The 19,101-nt window shown below is 46.8% G+C and overlaps 1 protein-coding gene across 5 annotated transcripts in view; it reads left to right on the top strand.

The window, feature by feature from the left end:
- The window catches only part of ASTN2 (astrotactin 2), a 585,314-nt gene that overhangs the window by 410,103 nt on the left and 156,110 nt on the right, over nt 1-19,101 (top strand). For all 5 annotated transcript variants that reach the window (XM_019540648.1, XM_019540647.1, XM_019540645.1 and 2 more), the window contains one exon: nt 16,858-17,123. In XM_019540648.1, the coding sequence (XP_019396193.1) occupies nt 16,858-17,123 (266 nt within the window). The remainder of the gene's footprint in view (nt 1-16,857; nt 17,124-19,101) is intronic.

Raw genomic sequence — 19,101 nt, 5'->3', positions numbered from 1 at the left:
CTCCGGCCGCCGCCGCCGCTCCCAGGCTGCTCAGCGAGCTGCGCCCAGAGCAGGCTGGGAGCTGTAGTCCGGCGCGGGGTTGCTGCGGGCGCCGCCTGTCTGCACCGAGCCCTGCCCGCAGGCGGCTTTGGCTGAAGCGTGCCCGGGTAAGCGGCTCCGATGCTGCCCTGCCCCAGCAAGAAAGGTTGTCCTGGTGCCCAGCCTCCACCCGTGTTGCAGCCGGACAGCATGGCGCCTCGCTGGGCTCCGTCCTCCGTGGGGCCGTGGCCTGAGATTTCCGGCCGGCTGGAGGGAGCCGCAGCTGCCGTTCAGCCCCCCTCTGCAGGCTGAATCAGCCCGGCCCCCTCGGCTTATCTGTCACGGCCCCCCGAACCATTTGTGGTTGCCCTCCGCTGGGCTCTTCCCTAATTTGTCCACGTCCTTTCCATAGCAGTGGCCCAAAACTGGACGCCGGACTCCAGATGTGGCCGCGAGGGGAGGAATCGCTGCCCTCGACCCTCCGGCAACGCTGCTGCTCGCGCAGCCCGGTGGGCTGTTAGCCTTCTTGGCAAAGGCCCTGGTTTTGGATTGATATCGTGCATACTTTGTGCTGTATACTTACCCGGCAGGGGAAATACCAGGAGCCCTATGGGGGGTTTCCTAGTCGCTTTTCTGGCATGGGGTAGTACCCGTGGACGTAATGTGTAGGTAACCTCCCACTTTCATTTCCAGTGGGAAGATCTTGGCATTACGCCCACTTTATGGAAATGGGAGACTCCTCCCTAGCTTGCTTTTGCTGCCGTATGGCTGAGGGCAAGTAAAACTTGGGTACATCTGAACCCCAGGCCTCCGGGCTTGGGCCTGCATGTAGGATGCCTGCCAAAGGATTTGGAAGCATCTGAAGCCCCAGGAGGTGGAGGATGTTTGCCAGGTGCAGGGCCACATTCAGTTCTTTAATGACTTGTGGATTTGGCTTGGAACACGCACAATATTCCTTAAAAAAACCCCCAAAACTGGGACACATTGTTGGCTTGTAGTCAGCTTATTGTCCACTGTAATCCCCAGGTCCTTTTCTGCAGAGATGCACATAAAGAGTGGCTTAGGCAGCATCCTGAGGCTGTGGCTTAGGAAGAGCCAGGTCTTGCCTTCATTTGCGAGTAGGCCTGCTTCCCTTCTTGGAGGCCAGCAACCCATTTAGCTGCTCTAATACCAACCCCCAGTGTAGAGAAGAGCAGGCAGGGTTTGCATCCCAGCCTGCCCTTCTTTGCTTGTAGGATTTGACATGGAAAGGACCTGATCATGAGACAAGCTGTTCTTGGCATATTGGATATTGTTCCCTATAGCTGTGTGTCAGCAACTGAGGTGGTGACCGCAGGGTGGTTCCTTACCTACTGACAAAAAAGGAGGCACCTTCCAGTTACGTTCCTATATTTCTAAGATGCATCACACCTTCCATCCAAGGATCTCAGACTGCTTTATAGATGCAATGTACTTCACTTATATAATATTGGATGACTGCATAATTAGCTTACTTATATAGCACATTGCCCGCACATTGTATTATCTAGTATTGCTGCATTTTAATTACCATGTTGGTTAAGTGCATGCACTGCTTAAGTGCATAGCATAGTTCAGCTCTGCTGTCTACTTTATAACTTCATTGTACTTGGATAATTGCATGTTGACTGTAATGGTAGTTCTTTACCTAGTAACTAATTGGCCTTGATTTAACTGCCAGAAACAGGGAACAGGAAGCTGCTGTCAAAGAGGTGCCATTAGAGCTTCGGAAATGAGCTGGACTAATCTGTTTCATGGCTGCTGTCTCCCTATATTTTCAAAGCATCTAATAGAACAGGGGCAGCCAACCTGCGCCATAGGTGCCACATGTGGCACAGGCAGCATCTGTGTGGGTGCCCTGTGGCAGATTGGGGAGGGGACAGGTAGCACAGCAGCAGATAGGGCTGGGAGCAGAAAGCAGAGCATCAGATCAGGAGGGAGCACAGGACAGGGAGCAGACAGCAGAGCAACAGGTTGGTCAGGGAGCATAGAGCAAAAAGCAGAAGAGAAGATCAGGTAGGGGAAAGGGATCAGAGTGGCACTTGGGAGGATGGGGAGCTAATTTGTGGCTTGCCTGCTGAAAACAAGGCTGACTCCCGCTGTAATAGAAGCCTCGAAATATGAGGAGAAAAACCTTGGAAATTCGGGAAGCTGGGCAATTTCCAAACTGTTGGCACCGCAGCCTTGACAACACAGGGCATGTATGTACTTAGCAAGCCTTGCTTACAGTGTTATTGGTGCCACGGTTTTAGCAACCCCAAAACCAATGAGTTCCCTTCATTTGTAAGGCTTCTAATAGCAGACCTGACTTGAAAATTATGGGGGCTTGTCAGTCTGGGGGCTGCCAAATACCATGGCACTGATAAATCTTTAAGCAATGCACGTTAAGTATGCAGTGCTGCCATTGCTATGATATTTGAAGACCCCAAACTGACTAGCTCCCCTTATGCTCAGAGTTTCTAATAATGGATATATAGGCTGCCATCAAAACCCCTGCAAATAAAGAAAGCTGATCAGAAGCCCATGACCTCAGCACAGTGGGTTCTCAAATTAATTTAGACTTGAGGTCCCCATCAAAAAATGCCAGCTCTTAGCTTTTGCTTGTTTATTTTTACTACAGAAACAAATAGAGCAGCTCTTCTGGTGCAAAGAGCTCAGAAGGGCCACGACAGGTCAGACATGTTTTTGACACTGTGGGTTTCTATTTGAAACATCTGGGTTTATGTTGTGAATTGTATAGGTGTTGGCACACTTAACAGTACTAATATTGTGTGGCATCCTTGAAAGGATGGCATGAACCCTGGTTGAGAATCATTGTTCTAGCAAATATTCAAGTCGCTCTGTTCCAGTAACATATATTTTTGTTCTTGAATCAAAGGAGAATCATAAAATCATAGAAAATTAGGGTTTGAAGGGACCACGGGAGGTGGCATCTAATCTAGCCCTCTGCTCAAAGCAGGACCAGCCCCAACTAGATCATCCCAGCCAAGTCTTTGTCTACCTAGGTGTTTAAAACCTTCAAAGATGGAGTTTCCACCTCCTCTCTGGGTACCTGTTCCAGTGTTTTACTACTCTCCTAGTGAGAAAGTTCTTCCTAATATTTTACCTAAACTTCCCTTGCTGCAGCTTGAGACCATTGCTCCTTGTTCTGTTATGTGCCACCACTGAAAACAGTCCATCTGCATCCTCTTTGAACCTGGTTCAGGTAGTTGAAGGTTGCTACTCCACCCCAAACTAAATAAGCCCAGTTCCCTCAGCCTCTCCTCATCTCCTTTATAAGTTAGTAATTCAGGACCTTTGAGGCTTGGTGGAGGGGTTCTAATGGTATCTAGTAGCATATAAGGAATGCATCTGCTATATTACATTAGTAGGGTCCCCATTTTACAGATGGGGAACTGAGGCATACAGTGATTTTTTGTGGCTTGATTATGACTATGCAGGCGCTTTATAGATGAGATGGGTATAGGAGCCAGACTGTCTGACACTTAACCATTTGATTATTAATGCAGCCATACAGATTGGCTCTCTTCTTTGTGCATATGCAGCCACAAGGATCTAAAAACCTACCTCTGACCATGGGTTGTGCACAGATTTGTGCTCCAAAGCCAAAGACTGAACCCGAATCTGCAGCACCATCCTCTGATTGGGGAAGTTATCATAAAATTTTGGAGTTCAGCAGTGTAGTCAGTCGGTACACTTCTCTAGGGAGTAGGGACAAGCCCTGAGTTGAATCACAAGGGGAAATGAGATCCATTGCGTCCTTACTAGCTTCGCTCTTCGTGCCCCGGTGACAGTAGAGTGCTGAGGACATCTACTGAATAGAGTGCCAGCACCCTCGGGGACGCGCATTCCCCAGAGAGGTGGCATTGTCTACGGTCATGTCTGTCTGGTATGTTGTAGTCCCACATCAGTCATTAATGTGCCTCCCCTCTCCCATCCCCCATTCCGGCCTAATTAGTGGTAGCCAGAAGTCCTTGTCTGAGGTGGTGTTGAAGGTCTGAACGTGACTTGGCAAGACCTTTGTGAATGTTCTTTGTGTGTTTTCCTAAAGTCTCTGAAATGACTTTGTTATTGGGAAAAGGACTGACTATCTGTTGTTTACCTGCAGAATAGCAGCAGGGCAAACTCCTTCCAGCCAATGGGTACATGAGTAAGGAAGGAAAAGCCCATAAGCTTTGCTAAAAACGTGATACTTATGGACTGACCTGACACCATCATGGCTGGAAGAGCTGGTAGACCAAAGGGCTTTGGCTATTAATGAATGCAGCCCTAGTCATGCATTGTCATGAGATGGTTGCTTTGGTGGCCCATGTGAAATGAGGTGGGGACTTGGCACAGAATGGATTCACATGGTACAAGACAGGCACTGACAGGCCCCAGTGGTGATGCTCTCAGTAGCAGCATTACGGGCAAAACAGGCCAAGGAGACCAAAGTCCCTTCACAGCACTGAAGTTTGTTCCTTTCAGGTAAGGGGAGGATAGGCATGTCAGCTTAGGCTCCGTGTGCAGTGCTCTCCAGGGAATGCACAAAGGACATCAGCATCTAGTGCAGGCTGCAGTGTCCGCAGCAGCCAGCAAAAGCTTCTAAGGCTGGTCCCTTTCAACTATACTCATCTGCACTGCACATCAATAACAACACAGAATAAGGATTTAAAGATGAGGAAATGAGCTTTTAACTTGTGCTGTTGGGAGTGGGGGAGGCAGTATTTGCAACTGATTGAAAAAAACAAAACAGTGACGAAATGAGGTTGTAACTTGGACTGTATAGACCCAGTGCTACTAGGTATATGCCATGGAGACCTAGAAGCCCAGATCCAAAGTGATTTTGACCCAGCTAGGTGGAAGGACTCAGAGCTGGGAAGCTGCTGTTGCAGTGATGCAAGCAGGCAGAATTTGATGGCAATGAACTGTGGGCATGCTATGGAAAATCTATTGTACACGTGTCCATGCGTGTTGTGGAGGAGTGGGTTTAATATTGACCTTCCAGGATAAAGAGAGAGTGATCCTTGAGCTGCAGAGATGAGCCCTTGAAGCATCATTCGATTTGATGAGGCACAGTCCCGCAATCACTTGGAGAGAGCACGGGGTCCCATCTATGAGTGTACAGCATAGGGCTTCCATCCATCTCCTAATGAGCCAGGTGCAATGCAGACAGCAAGGGATGCACACAGCAAGGTCACAGTGCAGGCCTCAAAGGGCTCTAAAGAGCGAGCACCTTGTAAAGGTGAAGTAGGGAGTTTCTCCACTTTTGCCCCTTATAGGGGTTTATTTGTGTGGCTGCAAAACATTTCCCTGCTTTTCCCAGCCTGAACAGGCTCTTGGGCTGTGCTTATGGTTTGCAGAGCTGGCTAAATTTAGTCCTATTGTCTGAGCCTGCTCTTCACTCAGAACAGGCTCCAGCATCCCAAGGACTGAGGCATGATTCTGTCTCCCAGACATCTTCCTTGTGCTTTCTATAGGATGGGCCCAAGGGCATCTGGTGCCCTTGTAACCACAGACTCCATGCCTGAAGTAGGGTGTTTGTGTCCGAAAGCTTGCAAAGAACAGTTCTTCCAACTATTTAGTTGGTCTGTTAAAGTTATCACATCTACCCAAAGACCCTTATCTGCCTTGAAAATACAGGAAGAGGGAGTTCTCACTAAACTGTAAAATCACTGTGCCTTGCTTTCATCAAGGACATCTTGGTGTTGTGGACCCCCAGGGGTGTGCTCTGCAGGTGCTTAGGCCCTGCCCTGTGTTCTGTAGCCAGAAACCAGTTTGTCTGTGAAATTAAGAGCAAATACACAGTTGCTGCTAAGCTTTCCTGACATTCCACAGCCCACATCATTGAGAAGTGTGGATTCTCTGCAGGAAGCCTGCTCTCATGGTTTCTTTCTCAATTTGTTCCTGCCTCTACACATCACCATGTCAGGTCTGGCTGCCTTTGAGTTTAACAGGGACTGTAATGCAGAGCACACCCTTTCAGGAGTGTTGCCCTCCAGCTGCACAACAGCTACCACACAGGTAGCATCACTGAAAGGTCTCACTGCTGCTCTTCATATTGTACAGGCACGTACATAAGACTGTAGGTGCCCTGGTGAGCTCTCTGTGGATACTGTCTTTTGGCTTTCATGGCAGAACTGAGTGATGTTTGTTCATAATTAACAGTAGACAGGGTTGAAGCATACCCTGAAGGTTACTGTGCTCCTGACCCTAGAAAGGCCTGTTCCCAGGACTGAGCAGGGGTCCCTCTCTATGGTCTGGTTCGGCCTTGCCCTCTCTGTGGAGGCTGCCAAGGAGGAAGTGCCCACTGGGGTGGATTTCATGATGTGGATGGCTTAGTCACTGGGATCTGGCCAGGCCCATCAGCAGTAAAGTTCAGTTGCTTGGCTGGATGTGAACCCTCCAGGGCATACTTCTAGTCTTGAGCAAGGCACTCCTAAGTCAGTCTGAGATGATGGCATGCCTATTGTACCATTGCCTCCTTCCAATTAGTTTGCTATTGCTCTTCATGTGCTGCTTATTCCCCTTCCCACCCTCAGTTTCAGGGACTTGGCTGTATCTCTTCCACACACGGATAACAAGCTGACACATTCACAAGGCATGTGCAGAGGCCCGTATCGCATCTATACAAGGGGCTCTTGCAGCTCACAAACGCAGGTCCTGCACAGTGAAGGCACCAAAGCCGAGTTTGCCCGGACTCAAGGCACATGGCCGTAAATCACTCCTTCCCTTCTGAAGATTTTGTAAACCTCAGGACTGTGATCAACCCAAGCTCAAGGCTTCAGAGGCTTCAAGGTACTTGAGCTTTGATGTTCTTGACCCGAGAATCATCATTCTTTAAAACCACTAGAGGGCACCAGTCACTTACAGAAAGCGGCTTAATTATGTGCCCCGGCCAAGAGACACTTGAAACGAAGCTGGGTGCACACACACATCCCTGCTGTTGCTCACATGTGTGCATGCACACTGTGTGCACACTCATTTTTCTTCCTCTCTAATACACACATGCACAGAGTCCCCTCGCTCTCTTTCCTATTCTGATGTGCTTATCCTGCTGCACACAGGCACATGCATTCAATGTTCCTGTGCACACACGTGCATCCTATTCTGGTACACAAAAATATTCCTCCATGCTCATGGCTCACTTTCCCACTCACCTTTGTGCCACCCACGCCTTCCTCCTCCCCCTGCACCTCACCTCCATTTAGTCACTTTTACGCAGGCTGTACCCATGCATAGACAGTTTACAGTTTCAAGGTCTTTCCAAGGATCAGGTTAATTCTGTGGTAGCTCAGTTCCCCCATCTTGAAGGAGCTTATACAGAGCCCAGCCTGTCCTAACAGGCCACGTGCGTGCGCTCCGTTCAGCGTGATCCAGCTAGCTGTGTGGTTTGTTCAGCATAAATATTGCAAGCCCTTATTATTGTTATTTATTGAGCTCTGACAGCATGCTCAGCACTATGCAGCTATTGTACAGGCACATACATAAGACTGAAGGTGCCCTGGTGAGCTCTCTGTGGATATTGTACTCAGGCTTTTGTGGCAGATCTGAGTAATGTTTGCCCATAACTAACAGCAGACAGAGTTGAAGCTGTCAGAGCACTTCATGGCTCTGTTGGTTACTGCTCTAACAATGTCTTGGTACAGGAGAAACTCCCAGGCAAACACATCCATTGATTTTCTTTCTAACTCCCTTTAGATGAATTTGCAAACAAATGGGATATTATTCCACTAAGTAATAAACTGGCAGCTGATGCAGTTGAATATGTATTGCCCATGCATCCTCACTCCCCATCACATACTGGCAGGTGGTGCTCTCCCTCTACTGGGCTGCCAGCGGGTCTGCATTCAGAGAGAGGTGGATGAAAATTGTTAGGTCTTTGAGATGAGCTGCAAAACTGAGATCCCGAATCTAGTTAAGATCCACACGCTTTTCACCAACGTTAGTGGTGGCCTAGGGAACAATCCCAATCTGTGTTACCATGAGTCTCCCTCCTTAAATCCCACTGCTCTTTCAGTTAGATGTTGCAATTTTCTTTCAGTTCTGTTTCAGACTCTTGAGCTGTTAAACAGGTGCCCCATTCCAGCCCAGTGAAGCTGCGGTTTTTAGGAGCAATTCCTGCTTTTGGATGCTTTAGAACAGAAGGCACTGTAAAAAATGTAGGACCGTTATCAAGCCCATTATCTGCTTAAGGATCTTATGTCACAAAGTGCTTACATGCATAGGACTTTTAGGTAATACCCTTTTGTTATTATTTCATGAATAGTATTACTGAGCATCCTCTGTCATCCCAGCACGGGGGGGATGCTGTCTATAGAAGATAAGTTCTGCATCTTCAAAGGCCAAGTCTCAACCAAGGACCCTAGAAGGCTGCACAAGGCTTATTTGTCTTTAATGTGGACCGTTTAAAACCACTGTGGGAGTACACACGCACAGAGGTCTGTATAAGAGTAGCCATTCAGTTATCTGTGGACACTTCCTGATGTGGTACACGCCTGTACTTATGTAAAGCTTCATGCTAAGCAAAAGGCCATTATTTTATTTTATTTTTTACATCTTTCAGACAAATAAACAAACTAATAACTCCCACAAGTTGCCGTGATGCATCTAACCACATCCGTGGCACCCTGCTTACAAACAGATGTTGCTGGGATTCATTGAGTCGCCAGGAGCATTAGCAAATAAATAAAATCAAATAAAATGAAATAAAATAAAATAAAGCATGTACAGATGGAAAAGTAGATAAGGAATTGCTCATTCATCGCATTTGAACGACTGTATTTCAGCATCCTGTCCGTAGACCTCTTCACTCCGAAGAAAGTTTCCATATGTCAGGTTTTGAATTGACACAAAAGTGGTCACCCTCAAAGACCTTGTCCCACTAGAGCACAAGTTATGTCATGTCCTCTGAGAGCAACACTGTGAGTATTAATACTTTGGGAAATGGTACTGAAAAACCCATGTAGTATAGACCTGTATAGTAAAACTGAGTTACTTATTTTGGACCTGACCCAATTTCCATTTAAGACAATGGGAGGAGTGTTTCTGTTGGCTTCAGCGGAAGCTGGAGACGGCATTTCAATGCTAAATTGCAGAGTCTGGTTTTGATCCCATTTAAGCCAATGGCAAAACTCCCATTGACTTCACCAGTAATAGGGTTGGACCGTAAGTGTTTTAAATTAAGGAGGAAGCCTGTCAGCTGGGCCCCAGCAGTAATGATGCTTAGGAATATCACACAGAAACTAGAAACAAAAGACAAACTGAGCCTCCAGGCATAAGAAGGGCTTCCTCAGTTCACAGCAGAGTTTGTCTTGCAGGGAGAGAGTCTTTTCCTACGCACATAAGTGGCTACTTATACAAGTAGCCCCATGTATCTATGTGAGTCTAATCTGGAAGCAAACTTATGTTGCTTGCTCTTCTGGGCAAACCTGTTTTCCAGAGCTGAGGTGCTGGGAGGTTTCTGTAGCAGGGTTGAAAATGGTTCACTCCTTCTACACTTCCATTTTTCAGCACCAGTTGGATGAACAACAGGGAGGGTTTGTTGTCTGCACTTGATTATTTCCTTAGCACAGAAAGTGACTCCAAGGAGAGAAAAATCTGAAACCAAGACCTGAGTCCTCTGACTCTAAATATGTTTCTACTCAAATTAATGCAATAAAGTGATTGATTCCCTTTCCATATTCTTTCTCACCTGTGAACACTCATTAGAATCCCTGTAGGTTTCTGGCATTGCAAATCATCCTTCATACTGAATTGAAACTTGTTTTAGAAAAAGAGAAAGGAAGAAAAATCAAACAACTTGCTCATTCTTCTTTGGCTAACATTGTTATGACTAGGTTCAGGAGCAAAGCAGGCCTAGTGTAGAGGGTGAGCTCCACAAAACCTGGCATTCTCCTCCCTATTATTTTGCTGGGCTCTGGTGAACACCAGGTGAGGATGAAATGCACAGAGAAAGACTGCTGTCAGAATGGCTCTGTGTTTTTTCAAGGGAACCATCATTTTCTGAAGGTGACTTTGGTCACTTTGAACGTACCCGATGATTGTCTTGATTCATAGTGTTGATTTACCAGAGGTGTTTGCAAACCTACCCCTAGTAGGGGGACACCATTTCCATTAGAACATGTTGTCAGTTCTCTTTCTCTCTTTCAATATTTGGCCAACTTGCCATAACTCCTAGGAAGAGGAGCAGTTCATAGGGTGATGGGTTTTGTGACGTGTTTGCTAAGAAGTTGCCTGAGATGCCTAGCTTATTTCACAAAATTGTAACCCAATACTGGTGACCAAGGCATTGCCACTTGGGGCTTCAGGAGGGTAGCAGCTGCATAGTAAAAGGGTCTGGAATACTTTCTCAGTCTGCTGAGCAATCTACGCTTCCAATCATTTGGTCTGCAATGGCGCCTCAAATTGTTTTAGTATTGATCAAATATTAGTCAAAAGAACATTGAGCAATAAGTAGGAGCAACCCCTTCCACCAGAAGGGTCTCGGTCTACAAAATGATCCCATGCTCTAAAGCAACTTTTCTCAATCCGTGGGTCATGACCCCAAAATGGGTTACAAAAATATGAAAGGTTTGTGAACAAAATTTGAAAATGGGTTATCTTTTAAAGGAGAAAAACATGGGAAACAGTGGGTTTTCCTTTGCAGACTGGTAGAATTGCAGTCGGGGTCAGGAATGAGGAGCACTGGCAGGGCCAGGTGGCTGTTTTCTACGTTAACGATTTACTGGGTCAGGACTGGCCATTGATGTTTACAAATGGACCCCGGTACAAAATGGTTGAGAAGCACTGCTCTAAAGCAGGAATTTGATTATAATAAAGACAAGTGAATACATTGCCCTGTTTCTGCTTCACCCCCAGAGAAAGCTTTGTTAAGTCTCTCATGAGTCATCTGGTCTAGAGCAGCGGTTCCCAGTCTGTGGTACGGGTACCACCAGTGGTACACAGACAACCTGTCAGATTTATTATAATTACTTCATACAGCAATAATTTGCTGGTGGTACTTAAGATTGTATTATTTTAAATTGGTGGTGTGCAAGCTGTCAGAGGTTGGGAACTGCTGGTCTAGAGATTTTTTTTTTCTTGAGGGTCCAGGGTGAGCTTGCTGCATAATCAGGGCTGGCCGACCTGTGGGTAACCTCCCTGATCTGCTGCAAGATATTGCACAAGCCTAGAATGATCACTTGGCCTTTGAGGAGTAGTTGGTCAGCACTTGGAGTTTCTTTAATGGTTGCAGAGTGAGATCTTATCACTTCCCACAGGAACATTGTGGCCTCTTCCAAAGAGAAATTGCTCTGACCAAGATCTGTGTCAGCCATGAAAAATGTGGGAAGAAGACACATTTTCACTGGTCAGGTGTGGGCAGAAATGGGCTGCAGTTGTCTGGGAATGATTTGGTTGGTAAACAAGAATCGGGAACTTTTCCAAAGGGAGACAGTGTCTTGATGTGCAAAGGAAAGTCTTAAACTTCTGTTTTTTTCCCCTAAAACTGGCTCAAACCCTCTTGGCACTGCTCTGCCAATAGCCTTCAACCCCCCTGTAGGGCAGGAGCCATTGAAAGCAACAGGGGTATTTATGGTCCACTTGATCCTTGGATGCCATTGAAATTTCCTTTCCCTATATGCAAACAAGGACCGGGCTTCTTTTTTACCTCTTCGCATTTGGTGGTGAGGACTGACCACCAAAGGGCACCATACTGAGAAGGGCATGTCTCCATGCCTCTGCCCCCTGGAGCTTCCTTTGCACTTCACCTCCAACATCTGTCTTGACATTTTCCATGGGCTAGGGCAATGTAAGGTTGACACTATGGAATTAGCACACAGAATATGTTCTCTGAGCTGTTTCTTCTTGCAAAGGGAAGCTGTATTTCAAAACTGATGAAGCCTCAGTTATTGCTATTTTTATCAAACAAGAGCTCATCCTGCATTTGCAGAGGTGATGGTTCACCCACTTTATACCTGTCCCTTGAAGTGAAGGTTGGCTGAGCTGCATTTGTATTCCACGGTGCTAGAGGAAAGACAAACACTGGAATACAAACTCGCATTGGTTGGGGTATCAGCTGAGCATGAGACAGTGCAAGGGGACTGGCTGAATTCACGTCTTAGGGTTCCCATGGGTTCCCTTGCCCACCCCATGTTGCTTCTCAAAGGGCCACTGAATTTAAATCAGAAGGACCAAGGGATATTGTTCTTGACTGTTCAGTCCAATCCTTGTGTGTATTACTCTTGTACCTAAGAGCACAACCACCATTCTGCCCGGTTCTGTAGGGAATGTATTAATAGTGGCCTTTCCAGCCCCAAAGTGCTTACAGCCTAAACAGAGAAGACAGTTAATGGACAAAAGAAAATGAGGCACAGAGAAGAGTGGGGAAGGGAGGGGAGGGGAAGGAAGGAGAGGAGAGCTGGCTTGCCCAAAATAGTGGCAGAACTGAGAAGGGAACACCAAATTTTGGATTCTCGGTCTATTCCTCTAGTGATAGGACTGGGCTATCTGTTAATCCCGGGCTGTTTTCAAGTGCCTTTCCTGAAGATGTGCAGTGTGGGATGTGGTTTTCTATGCTGTGCTCCCAGGCCTTCCCACCCTGTACCTTCCAAACATTTATTTTTTTCCTACTCAGGATGATAAGGTTTAGCTGTGAAGAGTTGAATTTGCATTTTGCCAGATACTGATAGACGGCTCACTGCATCCCTTGACAATAGATTTAGCAGGGTGACTCAAATGACATCCTGGGAACTTTCTAGCTATTCTAGGTATAGATGCCAGTCTTCCCTATGTTGCCTCGTCAGTGTATGTCAACCTGTACTAGGGCGACCACGCACAGGGGATAAAAGGATGTTCTGTTTCCATAACTGATTCAGTTGTTAGACCGAGGAAACTGCCTAGACAGCCAAATAATGCCATGTATCGCCAGGATTTTGTGCATGTATGATTTGGAGAGCTGTCTGCGAGATAGTAGCCACAAACCACTGTAGGCCTGTTCTTCCAAAGGGCTACTCAGTGACAGTCTTCCCTCAGTCTCCACCTTCTAGCAGACCTTACATCAAGGATTAAGGATAGTCATGGCCTTTAGGTGGTGATTTATGGACACCCACAACCTTTACGTGGTGATGCTTTGCAGAACCTCTCTGTCAAACTAGCGAAGTAGAGAAGGAAGGCTCTGATTCACATTGCCAGCACCCTAGCTCAGGACTAGCTCCTCTTCTGTTCTTGTTCATCCCAGATTTGCTTCATATTTTCTTTCCATCACCACTCACAAACTTCCCTCGCCGTGGTTTCTGTGGTATCACTATCTGGAAGTTGATATATAAGACTGAGACTAGAAATGTCTCTTCCTCTAAGGCCACTCAGCAGTTATATCAAAAAAAAGCGGAAGAGAGGACCCTTCCCACTCCCCACCCCTCCACTTAAATTATGTCCAGAAGTAGGAAGAACGGCTCCCACCTCCCTGAGCCACTCAGTTTAGCACAGCTTCATGGTTTTCTCGTACAAGGCTTCAAATCGCCTGGAGCCACCTTTCAAAAGCATAATCCCTCTGGTAACCAGTTCCAACTTTCTTTTTACATGTCTGTGTATGCTGCCGTCTCCACAGATGCTGAGATACCTCCTTCGCAGCCTTGTTTTGTTTATCTTAGCAACTACCCTGCTTTAATCCCACTGAAAGATCGGTTAGTTGGAATTTGCTCACTCTTCCTGCAATGCCTTTGATCCCATGCACACAAGCATTCGCTGACAGCCAGACAGAGGAGGCGGGGCTGCATCCCTGGCCCAAGGGCTTGCAAATAATGAATGAATCCTGTGTTTATTTGTATTTCTAATTGACATGCGCCTTGCCAGATCAGCTGTGTGTTACTGCAAACTGAGAACATCTAAGCGACCTTCTTTCTTTCTCAGCTTATTCCTTGGGGCCAGGTGGCTGATGCCAGTGGGCTCTGTCCTTCTTTCCCACCCTTCTCCTCATGGCACAGGGCTGAGTGTTCTTTTTTTTTTTAATCCTTCATTTTTCACTGCTCCTATGTACACTCATTCTGGGTGTGGAGAAGTAGAGAAGTGTTTCTCCTGTACATGCCTCCAAAATGCAGATAGGCTGCGAGAGTCTAGGCTGTCTCCCATGGAGCTTCCCAACCGGGAGCCTCTCATAGACACGAAGCTGCAACCTTAACTGATATTTCAGACTCAGTAGGTGGATGGAGGGGTGAAACCAGGAGTGGTTCAGTTGACCCCCCCCAACCCATTTGATTCCTGCTGCACCCAAACTTTAAAACCAACTTCCTGGGAGGAGCAGTGGCATTTCTACTCAGGCAGCACAGAAGCAGTCAATTGACTTCATGGCTCTTTAAAATCTACTTGATTCCTGCTACTTTCACTCCACAGGGAGTAATGACCCTTTTTTTCTTTTTTACTGGTCTTGATCGTTCCACTATCCTTTCTGTTGTAATTTTGCTGTCTGTAATGCCTAGTAATACCTCTCTTCTGTTTCACAGCCCTGCTGTCTGCTCTTAGCTGTAGCTAAAAACCTTAACTCAGGTATAGTAATACTAACCCAGGCGTAGATGTGACCGACTGAAATACTGGAGGCACTATCAGGAGGCTCAAGATGACTAGATTTTGTTTTACAAATCTGAATAAGAGATGTACATTTAACTATAATGACTTACAGGACGAAAGAAATAATAACTGTTGACTATTTTGACTGTTTTTTCCTAGTGTGTTGGGTTTTTTAAACTAAGTATATCATCCACATTCCAGTAGAGTTTATATTTGGTTTTGCTTTGATCTTAAATTGAATAATATAGTTGTAGGCCCCCTAGCATATTTGTAAAGCTTTTAGTTTCTCCTTAACAAGAGCAAAATAAGTGTTGTGTTATCTGTGAAGATACACCACACCATCTGCGCCCCGCTTTTCAAAATCCTAGATCTGCCCATGGGTGGAAGCTTGCCTCTGCTTTCAGAGAAGAGTCCACTCTCTGGCAGAGCAAATGCATGAAGTCTGTTCTCAGTTTGTCACTTGGCTCTTATTCATGCAAAGCTGTCATGGGCCTTGGCAAGACTTTGGCCTAAGAAGGAACTAAGGGAGGGTTTCAAGATTTATCTCCTCGGAATTAGGACTGCCAGAAAGTTGTGCAATGGTTGCAAACAATTCAAAATGTTTTAGAAAAAATCCTGTAATAATAACATGATTATTAACAACAGCCTGCTGCACCTCCACGGGCCTTTTCATTAGACAGCCTCAAAACGCCGTGCCTTGCTCACTGAGTTTTGTGCCCATTGCAGCACAGGTAATGCTACAGTCTTCATGAATAAGCAGGATGTTCTTCTACGCTAAGCATCAGGCTTAACACAGAAGCAGTGCCCTGGTTTTAACTTGGTTTGTCCCATCCCGAATTATGTGTTGAATGTATATATAAATACTTATACCTGGGTTTGACACATAGTTTCACCCAGTGACGTGGCTGTCCTGTGCAGTGGGGTGGGGGGTACTGGCTGGTGGCAGCTTGGTACTGGAAGAGAGCACTGCGTGGGTGGCAAGTGTGTACCAGTCACCAGCCAGCCAGCAAGAAGACCAGTTCTGTGGCCAGTCCACCTCACTGATGAGAACCTTATTTCTGAGGTTTAACTTATTTCCCTATCCCCTTCTATTTAGTGGTAGCTCCTTATTATGTCATCCATAGCACATAGCCAGGGGTCACAGAGCAGAGACAGGGCAGCCTTGACACCACATCTGTGGAGGTGGAGCAATTTTTGGAGCAAGTCTTATAATTTATTATATATTTGTAGGGAGTGGCCTTGACTTGGTTGCCTTTTTCTGTATTAGTAGTAATAGTTCGTCTCATGCTAGATGATAGGACTTGCTTCAGAACAAATAAGGATGCCTACCATCCCAAAGGGGAGCAGTTCTGTGTGCTGGGAAATACTTGGGATGTCATCTTTTCTGAGCCTAGCTATCTAAGCACCCTTTCTCTGATCGCATGGGGCTTGGGCCATCCTTGTTTTGATGCACCCCAAAAGACAAACGGAACTTGGCTGGAAATGCCTTGTTTCATTTTGTATGATTAAGATCTGAGCTGCCACAATCTCCTTGCAAATTGGGCTGAGTTTGTGAAAGGGTAAGAGCCTGCCTTGAAAGTCTGGGCTGGAGTTCAGGCTCTGGTGACGCAGCTTGTGCAGACTTACGCTGTCCAGCTCAAGTGCAGGTAGCAAGATACACCATTATTCGAACCCCAGCCAGCTAGTTTAAAGCGAGCCCTAACATACCACTGAAGTGACTGTAGTGTAGATGTATATCTGGATCAACTTCCCGTGACATCAGGGCATTATTGGACAAAACTATTCCTTAGCAGAGTCAGTTGCTCATTGGGCAACCATTGGCTTCATCAATATGGTTGATTGTTTGTTTTCTCATAAAAATTGTGAAACTGGAAATTTGCCATTTGATCCATTTGCAAAAGAATTGAGGGAGGGGGGAGGAAGAGACAGTTATGGAGGTGGGAAGACCAACAGCGTACCAAATGTTTTGGGTTCCCAAACACCAAACATCTTTGGCTTTTGTTTCATGTAAAAAGTGAGGGGAAAACCAGCAAATTACACACCCACACCCACACTGTCATTTGTCTGGAAAGCAGTTACATTTTTTGACCACCTCTCCCCAGCTCTGACCTGAAAACCCTGTCATTCCCCTGATCTGCTTAACCTTCTCTCCTATCAGAGTCTCAGCTTGGTCCCACATGACTGATACCGCAAGCAGCTGCAGTTGAATTTTGGCTTAGGCACAGATGATGCTTGATAAGACTGAGATTTATTGTGTGCATTTATTTTTTTCTTTCCCTCTCCCCTTCCCCAAACCAGAAACAACTGAACTTGGTAACAAGAAGGAGCTCAAGTCCATGCCATTTATCACCTACCTCTCAGGCCTGCTAACAGCTCAGATGTTGTCGGATGACCACCTGATCTTGGGTGTGGAGATTCACTGTGAAGAGAAGGGGCGCTGCCCCTCTACCTGCCACCTGTGTAGGCGTCCTGGCAAGGAGCAGCTCAGCCCTACCCCGGTACTGCTGGAAATTAACCGCGTGGTGCCACTGTATGCTTTGATCCAAGACAACGATACTAGGGAGGTGAGTGATGTTTGCAATAGTAACCTCTCTGCCTCCTTGCTTCTTCCCCCCATCCATCCATCCATCGTGTAAGCTGTCAGGGGCAGGGACTCCTTATTTGATTTTAGTTTCTACACTGCTCAGCACAATGGGGTACTAAACCATGACCTAGGTTCCTAGGTGCTACTATCACAATATAAGATAGTGGTTCTCGATCGTTTTATATTTGAGATGCCTCTCATTAGATGCAAGGCACCCCTTGGAAAATGCTAGCTCTTAGTGTTTGCTCTTTTTTATTATGGAAAAATAATAGAGCAGTTTTTTCTATTGCAAAGATCTCAGAAAGACCACAACGGGTCAGAATGTTTTTAACATTATGGATTTCTATTTGAAATTGCTGCATTTATCATTTGAACTATGTTTTCACACTTTACAGTGCTAACATTGTGTAGGACTCCAGGGCACCCTTGAAAGGATCTCAAAGCATCCAATCCTGGCTAAGAATGGCTGGGATAAGTCTTTATCCTGTCTATGTATCTCACGCCAGTTAGAATCTAAGGGCCCAGCCCCAAAAGGTTACTAAACACCTAATTCCCACATAGAAGCCTAAGTACTTTTTTGGGTCTGTCCCTGAGTACTACCCAAATTGTTCTTATTTCAGTATAACAGTCTGAATGTAACTTAGTGCCCATGTGCCTCATGTAACTCAGGAGAGTCCCTACCCTCCAAGTCTCCCCCTCTTGTGTTCACTGTTTCTCTTGGATCTATGCATTCCTCCCTCCCTCCTTTCACCAGGGTGAAGCATCCAAATCATTCTCTCAGCAAAAGCAACACAGAACAGCCTATGAAAAGGTTGCCCTCCTAGGCAGGAAGCAGAGCTTGAGATCTTTGTTGTGGACATTCCTGGGATTTGGGGAAGCGGGCACGGGGCCACCTTTACATTTCCCCTTGGGGTCTGGAGTCTCGCCTCTCAGATTTGGATAGGGAACACGCCTGAGATTCTCAAAGCAGCCTAGCACCTTGCAACCCTCATCTCTGCACAACCACTGCAGGGGCAGTCTGGCCTGGGAACAGACCCCCGGGATTCACTCAACCAGCCGCTGGAGGTCACTGTTACTCTAATAGGTACAGGCGAAGCGTGGAGGTCAGCCTCCCCTCTGCAACACGGCTTCTCTCCTCTCTCGCTCTCATTCTGCAAATCCGGCAAAAACGTAAATGTTAATCATATGTAGATTTATGTCCCGGATTCCCCGTTCCTACCCCCTTACCCCCACCCCCTGCCCCATTCCCATATCCAAAAATGACAGACCTGCTTAAAGTCACTTATTAGCACCAAGCCTGCTCTTGATTAAGGGAGTTGGAGCGAGCCAGTGTGCAGCAGCTGTGGGTGGGACGAGAAGGGCTGCAGGTCTGGAAACAGTCCTGGCAAGTAGAGGTGTGACCACCGAGCATGAGCGCCCAGCCCCCTCCCCTACCCCAACACTGCATCCATCCCTCTTACAGGCTCCATCCATTGTTACCTCTGCCTCTCGCTTTCCCTCCCTCTATCCCTTCATCTCTTCCCCCTGCCTCAGTCTCTCTTGGCACTGCAGTGAGCCCCCGTCAGAGGGCAAGGGGTGTGGGAGAACGTGGGGTGGAGGGTGAGGGAGACAGTAAGTGCAGAGAGGGCTGGGGGATGGCCTGAGTCAAGATACAGTGCTGTGGGTATGGCAGACAGAGTGGAGATGCCGTATGCTACACAGAGATCCCATGGCGCTGGTGTACAGCAGCAGCTCACAGGCACATCCTTCCACACTTAGGGCAGGGAGGGATCAGGAAAGATTGGTGCCCTCTTCCTTGCCCCCCCCCCCCAGTTGTCACAAAGAACCTCGCTGCTGGAGTGCAACAAGGGCAATGTCATCCTCCCAAAGCCAGGCCCAGGCCAGGGTTCATTTGTCCAGTGAGAGGCTCTGATTCCTAGTGCTGTTAGTTTGCTTCAGGCAAAAATAATAGGGACCCA

This window comes from Crocodylus porosus, unplaced genomic scaffold (genome assembly GCF_001723895.1).
Source record: "Crocodylus porosus isolate Cpor-Errol unplaced genomic scaffold, CroPor_comp1, whole genome shotgun sequence".
NCBI classification, from domain to species: domain Eukaryota; kingdom Metazoa; phylum Chordata; order Crocodylia; family Crocodylidae; genus Crocodylus; species Crocodylus porosus.
The sequence above is the reverse complement of the archived record's forward strand: the minus strand, read 5'-3'. Positions and strand labels throughout refer to the sequence as shown.